General features: G+C 41.4%; 2 protein-coding genes across 2 annotated transcripts; one reads left to right on the plus strand and one right to left on the minus strand.

The window, feature by feature from the left end:
• Positions 1-1,148: 1,148 nt before the first annotated feature.
• LOC132980753 (F-box only protein 40) lies at positions 1,149-6,169 on the plus strand. The gene is made up of 4 exons (XM_061047061.1): positions 1,149-1,522; positions 1,820-1,857; positions 2,019-3,881; positions 5,772-6,169. Exons 2-4 carry the CDS (start codon positions 1,855-1,857, stop codon positions 5,952-5,954), a joined length of 2,049 nt encoding a protein of 682 aa, XP_060903044.1. The 5' UTR covers positions 1,149-1,522; positions 1,820-1,854; the 3' UTR covers positions 5,955-6,169.
• Positions 6,170-6,722: 553 nt separating this feature from the next.
• ttc36 (tetratricopeptide repeat domain 36) lies at positions 6,723-8,785 on the minus strand. Its single transcript, XM_061047063.1, has 3 exons — positions 8,627-8,785; positions 8,192-8,380; positions 6,723-7,075 (listed from the first exon to the last, which is right to left on the minus strand). Exons 1-3 carry the CDS (start codon positions 8,730-8,732, stop codon positions 6,807-6,809), a joined length of 564 nt encoding a protein of 187 aa, XP_060903046.1. The 5' UTR covers positions 8,733-8,785; the 3' UTR covers positions 6,723-6,806.
• Between the last annotated feature and the right edge of the window lie 1,700 nt (positions 8,786-10,485).

Here is a 10,485-nt window from a genome sequence, read left to right on the forward strand (position 1 = left end):
AAAAAAAAAAAAAAGGTTGCATGAAGACTCCCAGATGCAGATTGTGAATTGGAGAAATTTTCAACTCGGGCTGGAAAGTGGGTGTCAGGGAGTGTTTTCAGGGTGACGTGGGGGGAGTGAACGGGATGGTAATTCAGCCGGCCCTAATGTGAATGACTGTAATTAGTTAAAGCTAGTTAGACTGGATCAATGCCCATTATACTCAACAACACTGTGCTTCTGAAAATGTCTGCGAGAGATGGCATGCATGACAAACAACACAGCCCAACAGGTGCAGCTTTCTATATACTGCTAGTTTAATCAGCTACCACACATTTTCAGATTCAAAAATAATGAGCATGAGTATGTGCACAATCCAGTAATGGCTGTTGTGGGGCAGCAGAGTTTTGCGTTATGACACCAGTGCTGATTTCATTAAAACAGGCAGCTTCCTGGGCCATCTCCATAAATAATACAAGGTGCTGGGATTCATCAGCTTCTATGTTTAATCAAAACATCACTTGATGAAGATAAGTTTCCCTCCAGCTCATTCCCATAAAAAAAAAAATCACATAAGAGTCCTAAAGACTGCCTCAAAAATTCTGTTCATTCTGGGACATAATAAGCTGCACAGGCTTGATATGAATTTAAATGAAAACTCACATTTTCATAGCATCATGAAAAATACCTTCTTGATCTTACATTGTTTCCCCAAAGAATTTAACTAATCCATGATATGAATTATATCTGACAGCAGGGAGAAGCTGCTGGAAAAAAATGTTGCCCCAGTTTCTGAAAGTGTGTTACTGACATCTAGTGGAAGACATGGGTTAGGAACATTAAGCACATTGTTAAACAATACAATCTTATATTTACATTTCAAATATGATGACCTGTATTTAGTTCAGAGCACCTGAAGTCCCAAAAAGTTTAAACAAAACAACAACAACAACAACAACAAAAGATATGCAGTATATTGTGTGCACACGTTGTTGTCTTCTGTGCACAACATTATATTGTTGTATATGTATACATGATATCTTAGTGCAAAATATATTTTTGTTTAGCTTTTGGGACTTCAGGGGATCCGTAATTTAACATGTTCACTTCTCCCCCAAAAAAACACACATTACATGTACATTGTTTTCATCACTATCTATTTAATAGGGCACTTTTATATAGTCATCATTTTCAAATGTTGCTGTAAATGAAATACGAACACACATAAGTAATGATGGAGTGTTAAGTGTTGACAGCACAAAGGTTATTGTTGTTGCACGTAACAACGTTGAAGTTTTTGAACATGTGGGAGTGAAATTGTTGAGATCTTGGATTAGCAGCTATTATCACCAGCCTCTCACAGCGAAGCGGAGGTGGGGGCTGTAACTTGACCTTGCCTCTTAATGGTTGTGTGACAATGGTGCCCCGTCCCACTGGCCTGTCTGCCCCTCTGTTGTGTCCATTTATAACATCCAGACACAGTGCAGAGGTTATCCTGAGGTGCCAGCAAGCGCAAGGTGACGGGGTGCAGAGGAACAAAAGGGTTAGTAATGTTACTGTTACTGCTGCAGCTTCTTACTTTACCACCTCTTTTTGTATGTGAGATAGTGTATTAACATCCTTAATGTGTGAATGTTTAGAAATTATTATGACATTAGTATGTGCATCTAAATTAAACCTTTTTTTCACCCCTTTATAAATGTACTCTTATTTTTTGGCATTTAAAGTCAATTTGTCACAACAGGCTTTTGCATTTCTCTACTTTTCATTTAAATGATTTGCATGTTTTTAAAAGTATCTAAGTGCTAATTTATACATATTTGATCATGTTTTCTAACAGCTCCTCTTAAATGATCATTGTGTTCACAAGTCACAATGGTAAGTGCTTTCTTTTTTAAAAGTTTGACATCAGCCCATGCAATGTTTTTTAAATGATTCTCACATGAATACTGTTTTAAAATGTTATTGAGCTACAGTGTGGACAGAGAAAAGCAGCTTTTCTCTTTTTACTTCCTCTCTTGTGTTCTATTTCTTTCCAGGTGAAGACCAGAGAGAAGTCTGCGGGCCGTCATGAGCATTGTGACAAGTGTTACAACCTCCACTGTCAAGCCCCCGTGCAGGTTTCTCTTTCATGCAGGATCATCAAGTGCCATAAAAACTGTGGGGCCTCCTTCCACATGTGCAAGCAAGAGGAACACCAGCTACTCTGTCCCAACGAGACGGTCCCCTGCCTAAACGTTTTCTACGGCTGTCCCCTCACCATGCTGCGCCACAGGCAGGCCAAACACCTGGAGGTGTGTTCTGCCAGCGTGGTCTGCTGCTCGCAGGAGTGGAACCGCTGGCCCGTTTCGGATACCGATCTGACCTTCTACAAAAATGTTTCCAAAAGCCTTCAAACTGAGGTGAACCTTGATGCTGCTTTGGCTCTCAGGGACCAAGAGCTGCTGTTTCGATCCATCAAAATGAAGAATATTTTCCCTGAGTTGATGGTGCAAGATATTTCTGATGGGGTCGACAATCCTGTAAAAGAAGAGTCATCCTGTTCTCTAGTTTGTTGTGAATTTACATCAAACGGCTGCACACCGATGGAGGAAAGAGAACCGAGTCAAGAGGAGAGGGATGCTTTGGCAACGAACAGGAATGTAGAAAATATTCAGAACTACAACACCTGGGAGAAAATATTCAACAAGGATATGGAGGGTTGCAAGCAAACTGTCAACAACCTAAACAACAGGGAGGAGAGGGGAAAAGAAAATGAAAAGGAAGAATCATCAAACTGTCAGAGAGAGACAACAGACTCACATGTGAGCCAAGAGAAATCTGCTCCAAGCATGGATGGTGCAACTGGCCTAGCGCCATGGCAAGACGGGGTCCTTCAGAGGTTAGGAAAGGAAGTCAACATAGCTGAATATAACATGTATCTGGTTCACAATGGGGCCATGCTGATTAACTTTGGCCAACTTGCTGCATGCACCCCCAGAGAAAAGGATTTTGTTTATGGCGGTCTGGAGCCAATCGAGGTTAAAACTGTCCGAACGTTTAACGTTCCTAAAAGCTATCGAGCAAAGCGCAGTCACTTGAAGGATCCCGCACGCAAGGCCAAGACAACTCAACAAAGTGTTGACACCGCAGACCTTGGCTGTTCGCTCGATGATCTTCCAAAGTGCGACGAGGTTAGCACCACACTCCTGTGCGCCCTCGAAAAGGAACTGAAAGGACATTTAATCTCAGAGAGCTCGTCCGTCGATGCTCTGTATGTCGATGTGGGAACACAGACTTACAACTTTGCCTCTGCTCCCTTCAGACAAGATGCCTCACTCGCTGATGTCATCGCAGAAAAGCCTCCCGGTCTCTATGTGCATGTGGAAGCAGAATCTGTCACCAGAAGACACAACAAAACAAGCTCAGCCTTCAGCTACATGTGTGGCCACTTCTTCCGCCGCGATGAATTCCGCTCTCATTTCAGGAATGTGCACTCTGACATACAGGCCTCTGTCAGCGGCTGGTTCCAACAACGCTGCCCCCTAGCATACCTCGGCTGCACTTTCGCCCAGACCAGGTTTCACCCTTCAGGTCGCCCAGCAACAATCAAATTCTGTCAAGATGTCAGCGCCTTTGTCCTCCGGCCTGATGTCCCTTCACGCCACTGTGCAGACGGGGAAACCTGCAGCCCTCTGAGAAATGCTAAACAAAATCCAGATCCCCTGAGCAGCCTGCCCCTAGAGATCCTGCAGCATGTTGCTGCTTACCTCGACAGTTTCACATTAGTTCAGCTGTCCAAGGTCTCCCGTCTGATGAGAGAGGTGTGTGCCACATTGCTGCAGGAGAGAGGGATGGTCTCCCTCAAGTGGGAGAAAAAGACATACTCCCACGGGGGAAGCTCCTGGAAATGTCGAAAGAAGGCAAGTCGCCTTGTTTATTTTTTGCAAATATTTGTTAATAATCTGTCATAACTACATAATTCATGGTTATTCTGATGTCACCAATTATTTTTGTCTCACACAGTTGAGGGAAAAGTAAACAACAAGACCAAACTTCTGTATCAGTTCCACTTTGGTGTCTGGCACTGTTCTGCTACCTGCCATCGGAAAAATCAGTCATTCATACCGCCTGACAGCTGCTGCATTGTTAACACACTTAGGCTCTTCGTAGTCCTCTAAATATTACAAACTGAATCACCACCATGTTGGCAACAGTTAATAGGTTCCCTCTGAAGCAGCTGCTGGAGATTTGCTGGTTTTTTTTTTTTCTGTGTCCTTATTGAAAACCAGTTGCTTATTGGGTTAGACACAGTGAGCAAGTGCCTGGAAGGTAAACTTGTTTGCTATGCTGACTTAGGTGTATAAGCAGTGCACTGGTGACTATCATAATTTGATTTAAATCTACCTTGTAAACAAAACAAAAAAAATCACTGGCAGGTCTATAGGAAGCCAAAGCAAAATGCATCCTGATTCAACCTGAAAAATAATAATCAGAGATGTGAGCTGTTCGAACTTTTTTCAAAATATATTTATCTATTTGAAAGTTAGGGGATTTGAAAATAGGAGTGAGGGAAGTCACATTTAATAGCTGGATAGCCAGGGATGCTGGATTTACTTTAGACCACTAAACTAATCCTTAGACTCTTTAGCTTAGAGCACAAGGCTTCAGAGACGCCGAGCAGTCTAATGGTCTGAGGCCTTAACGGCAACACCGGCTGCCTTGTTTTTTTTGCATATCAAAACCCAGTTAAGTCTTAAGTGTGCTTTAAGGGGGACACTTTAAATGTTTTGGGATCATCACTATTGAGCTAGGACTGTTTAGATTACTCATCACGAAATGCTATCTGATGTGCAACCTCTCTGAATGAATTATTTTCACCCTTTTTGATTTAACAAATGATGCCAGATTTGCATAATGAGGGGCGTGACAGATCTGACTGCAAGCGCTGTAGCTGTTTGTCAGGAGGCTTAAGACCCGCCTCAGTTCCAGCTCTTTGCCTGTCGTTAAGTTGACCCACCTTTGATAGAGTCAGGATTTCTAATGTGGCAACCACGATGGATCTAAAGCAGCCCTTCAGAAACCGATCACTAAGGCTTCATCCATTATTATTATTTACAGTCTGTGGTTTAAACTTGTTTTTCCTACCCCTCACTTTTCAAAAACTATATAAACTAACATCTTCCCAGTTTAGAAGATACAATAAATACATACAGTAAGAACTACCCCTGACCTCAACACAGTAATTCAGTTAAGACAAGACCTGTGAACAGTAAGCAGCGCTTTATGATCCAAGTGGACTGCAATGTTTCTTGAAAGCTTTGCTCGGATATAGTTTACACGAGTTCTTTCAGAGATCTTACTGACCCACAAACAACAACAAACAAAACCTGCATATGGTTAGAATTTCATTCCTAGAGAGAGAGAAATACACATGTGTATTTTTACACAGCCTGTCCGTGCACAACAGTTGATCATGGGACAAAGAGCTTGCCAATGATATCAGAGATGGGGAATGGCCCAGAGGCCTCGCTGCCAGTAAACCCAGTGCTACCATAACAAGTCAGATATGTGATCATTCGTGGAAACAAGGTGCTGATAAGGCTGCGTGGATGACAGCTGGGAATTTGAAGGGCACCATTTGTATTATCTTGATGTCTGACATGTGATGAAAAAAAAAAATGCAGTGATCTAGATTCCATGGATATACAACGTGAATTGAAGCTCTCAGCCAAGGCTGCACTCCATTTGACACATATCATGACAGCAGCCTCCTATACCAGCTCCCTCAGCTCTATGTCTGTCTTTTACAGGTTTGGGAGTTCAGCTCTTTGTTTTCCCCTGTGGACAGATGGAGCTTCAGAGACACTCCCTCCATGTCAGAGCACCTGAAAAGCTGCTCCTTCTACCAGAGAGACGAGCGCTCTGAGCCGGTGGCTTTAGCCTGCCCGGGAGAGGTCATGGACAAATATGCAGCAGTAAAGAATAAAAGATAATGCGCATGGTCTCTGTGGGCGGACAACAACACGAGCTAGGCCGTCTTTAGAACCACCTAGACAGTATATGTATGCGCCCACATCCCATCTAGTCAATAAAGACTCTATACTGTAGCCACTGTATAGGAAAGGTGGACACTGTATATGTGACTAATTTAATGTGCATCAACTGCATATTCTACCTATTTTGATGTTATTAACTTCACCTTTTTAAATGTTACATGTCCTTGAAATCATGCTTCCAATAAGGAGGAGGAATGCTTCATGATTGTTCTGTTCTTGCAGTGTGTACTGAGAGAAATTGAAACTTCACAATCCCCGAGAGGACACTGAATTCTCTCATTTATTATAATAGTGTTTGAGAGAGGCCCGCACATTGTGTTACATTAGACTATAGCTGCCCTTTTTGCCCCAATGAGCTTTTTTTTTAATCCTTTTTCTTTCTTGTGGTGGAAGAGCATTGTTTGAATTTTGCTGTTGTTGATTTGTTTTTTAACATGGCAACACTGACATCTACTGGAGGAAAGGCTGAAGTACATCTTCTGTGTGAACCCTTAATAAAGTAAATCTGGTGTTTTAATGCTGAGCACGATTCAACATGTCCTGTCATTTTTGTTAGTATGCCATTTTTGACAGCTTTGCTTCTATAATTAGTATTTTTTAAGGAAAATAAGAGGACTCTCATTGTTTGTCACCCCTATATGTTCTGTAAATCCCCTCTGTGTTGCAATCAGCAGCATGTACACAGCAAGTGGAATCAAAAGGAGGTAAACGCTAAGAAAAATGCTTTATTTACCACAGATATCCACACAGAATAGGTTTACAAAAGTAAGTACAAACTCTCCACAGTCATTACTGCATCTCAGACACGTCAGGATTGCGTAGTTTGTTGATGACCTCTGTCAGCATTTTGTTGCACAGGGCCGCATACGGATTTAGAACCACTGCCTGCTGTCGAGCAAATTCACTCCCGAGTGCAGCTGCTTTCTCAAAATCTGCTCTGGCTTCGTCATTCTGGCACCTTAATCTATGTAAAAGGCCTCTCTGCACCAGCGCCTGGCAGGCTGTCCGATCATTGCTGCCGCTCAGAGAGATGGCTCGGTCCAGGTCTTCCAGCGCTCCTGTAGGGAGAGAAGAAGAGCTCTGTGAGCAGCCGGGGCTTAAAGTCACTCTACTGCTATATTCACTCCAAGCTATTCACCATAGATTCATTTCTGTTACTTTGAAACCTGGTAGTTTAGAGTATGCATTCAAGTATGCATGTGCTTTAGTAGGGTTAGATGTGAAAATGTACATTATGTATTATTATTTTCATTATTATTATTATTATTATAGTATTTTAATATTATAACCTGATGATCTGATACCTTTCATTAATCAAAAAAGTTCAGCAGTCTCAAATGTATTAACAGTCTTAATACTTGTACATCACTGCGGTGACAAATGAAGACATATTAAGATCCATACAGTACTTTGGGACTATTTTGCTGCATTGTGATCCAGCGATGATTCACTACATGCTCAATTCATTTCACTCATTTTCTTCATTCATTTTCTGCATATTATTTTTAAATCGACACGTAGGCGTTTTGTTGGGAAACATTCAGACGATCTCGTTTGTCAGCCTGAACAACAACAACAACAACAACAACAACAAACAACTGTCACCGGGTTACAGACAAATTGAAAAGCACAACCTATAGATAGCAACTCCAATTTTAGAAGCAGACAACGGCGGTGCAAGATGTTACAGTATTGAGTACACGCTGTGATTGACAGTCATCTCCTGGCAGTGAATGTAGAAAATTAACAATACCACAGCAACTCACTAGAGGGTTTAAAAATCCATCAAATAAAATGTACAGTGCTTACTATAACCTACAAATATATTATTTCAGTGAATCATACTGTAAGACACTGAATCTACAAGACACAGAGGACCTTTTATAATACATCCCTAAAACACTGGAGGTTTCAGATATGACTTGAGAAAAATACCCAAATCCCTGTGATCCTGTACCATTAGTGTATACATCCCTGACATGCTCGTAACATACAGCAGGTTAAAATAGGGACCAGCAGACTGCTGCAGAGCCTGTGAAGTACCACTGCTGACAAAGTGAATTAGATAGACAAAGCTCTGATATGGTGTCACGCTGGCGTCAGACTCGACAGTGTGATGTGTTGGCACACTGTGCTCGTCTGGAAAGGGTTATTATTGAATTTGTGGCATGTACCTGCTGTGTTCCCCTGCAGCCGCAGGGCCTGAGCCCGGTTGTTATAGGCTGAAGCTCTCCCAGGCAAGATCTGGATTGCCTGGCTGAACAGTTGAAGTGCAGCTTGCAAATCCCCAGCCTCTGCTGCCGTGACACCATGCATCTCCAACTCTTTCACTTGCTTCAGCAACTCTGTGTCAAAGCCACTGTCTGGCAGGGGGAGATAAACAGGTTGAAAAAGCACTCAAACTCAATTGACAGGTACCGTGGCGAGCAAAACACAGAAACGTCACCAAGAACTCAACTCGGATTAAAATGTCATGTTTTTTTTCTTTTCTTTTTTTTTAGTCCAGGAATGGAATGCGTTCAAATAAATTCAATATGCTGTGAAATGATAAACATAAAACGCTGTGACATGATATGCAGAGACACATCAAGTCAGAGGCTCACGCTCACCATCATCAATTAATTCCTCCTCTTGGTTCAGGCCAGGGATGTCTCCAAAGGGGGTGGTGGGGTTGAATATAGCTTGAAGTACAGCTCTGTCATGTGCCGAGGCCATCTTACTGGTGTCTGTGGAGAAAGCAGGGGGAAAAAAGGCAAAAAAAGGAAATCATGACACCTTATTTACAGCAGGGTGGAGAATTCGTCCTCCCCTAACTTCTGCCATTTTCACCAGCCAATCAAAGAAGGGGGTGGAAGCAGGGTTGGACTTTGAGATTTGCCGGGTCTGAACACATCTGTATTTGGTTAACTAAAAAATGCAGGCCAGGGATTAGTTTGCCGGCATACTGCAGAGCTGCTGCTATAATAGGCCAAGAAGACGGAGTGAAACATCCCTTCAGAGATAGGCCTGTTTTATATGTATTTGTAGATAATATAACAATTAGCACGGACTTCTACGTGCTCTTTTGTTAAGTGTCTTTAGATAACATTTGTTATGAATTGGCGCTTTACAAATAAAGAATGATTGACTGATTGATTGATCTAATTATTTCAAAAGGATGTAAAGTAATGAGAAACTTATTTAAGCAGTCCAAACCTTGTGGTATTTGTAAAAGCTGATAAGATAAATATATCTTTAATGTTCTTTAATGAGCATAGACACATTTACTGTCGAATAAATCATGGACAAATAACATTGTTCTCAGTTGTTCAGAAAGACTAATAAAAGCGACTTTTCACAAAAAAGCAGAAGCTGTAGGGCACAGATGCTAATGGACCTGGACCACAGGTCAGCCAAAAAAAAAACCCAGTGCAGGACAACAACTTTATCAAACTGTATTTATACAGCACCTTTCAGACAAATTCAATTGCAGTTCAAAGTGCTTTACAAGAATGCAGAAAAGTTATTGACCGAAAATGAGTTTATAAAATCATTGAGAGACTAATGCACACCAATAAGATAGCTCAGTATTGTTGCAGTACTGCTTCCGGCCACTGGTGGCAGCACTGAACGCAGGTTGACCCGCATGTTGGATTTTAAATTGGTGTGGAGTTGACCTGCACCTCATTAGACACTTTACTTTGACGTGGCTCTGCTGTCAAATGTTGCTGGGAAGTTCATGTGCATCCAGGTGTGTTTGTGTTTGAATTGTTTGTCCAATTATGAATTTTTATAGCTTCAAACATTTGTTATGCTAATATGCACTAAAGCTAACATGGGTGTTAACTTTAAAGTATTGTCAGGCAGACGGCTGGTTGTTACTATGTAGACTGCATTCACCTGAAAACTATGATGATTTCCTGAGTTGCTGTACCTGTAAACTCAATATTATGATACTTACTATTCAGATAAACTAAATTGAACAATGTTGAATTTAACAGTAAAATGGTGCAGTCTTCACAAAGTGATGCTTTATTATAAACATTCAACAGTATAATCACACTAACACTCAAATGGCCTTTTTATTTTTATGGCAAAAAATATTTTTCACTCTTCTATTAAATTAGTTACATTTGTACTTAAGTAATGTTTTTATTACAGCAATTATTAAGTATTTAAGTTCTTCACCATGTGTTTTGGCTGTTTTGACTCAAGTACAGATGTAGGCTCAACACTTCCTGCACTCTTTTGTAATGGTGATTGGAGAACAAACTCTCATGGTTAGGTGTATTGGTGAAATGATTAGCAGCAGACAGTGTGGAGGTAACTCATCAGTTTCAGCGTGATAATCAGCAGCACGATTTCACTTTTACCTCCTAGAAAATCTGGAGCTATAATTGAGTAGGCTGTGGTCAAGGAGTGGTTCTTCTTTGCAGCCTCTCAGAAAAAGGCCGGTACTAGGCTAGAAATAAAACAGTGGTAAAGCTGC

The sequence above is a fragment of the Labrus mixtus genome, chromosome 9, assembly GCF_963584025.1.
Source record: "Labrus mixtus chromosome 9, fLabMix1.1, whole genome shotgun sequence".
NCBI lineage: Eukaryota > Metazoa > Chordata > Actinopteri > Labriformes > Labridae > Labrus > Labrus mixtus.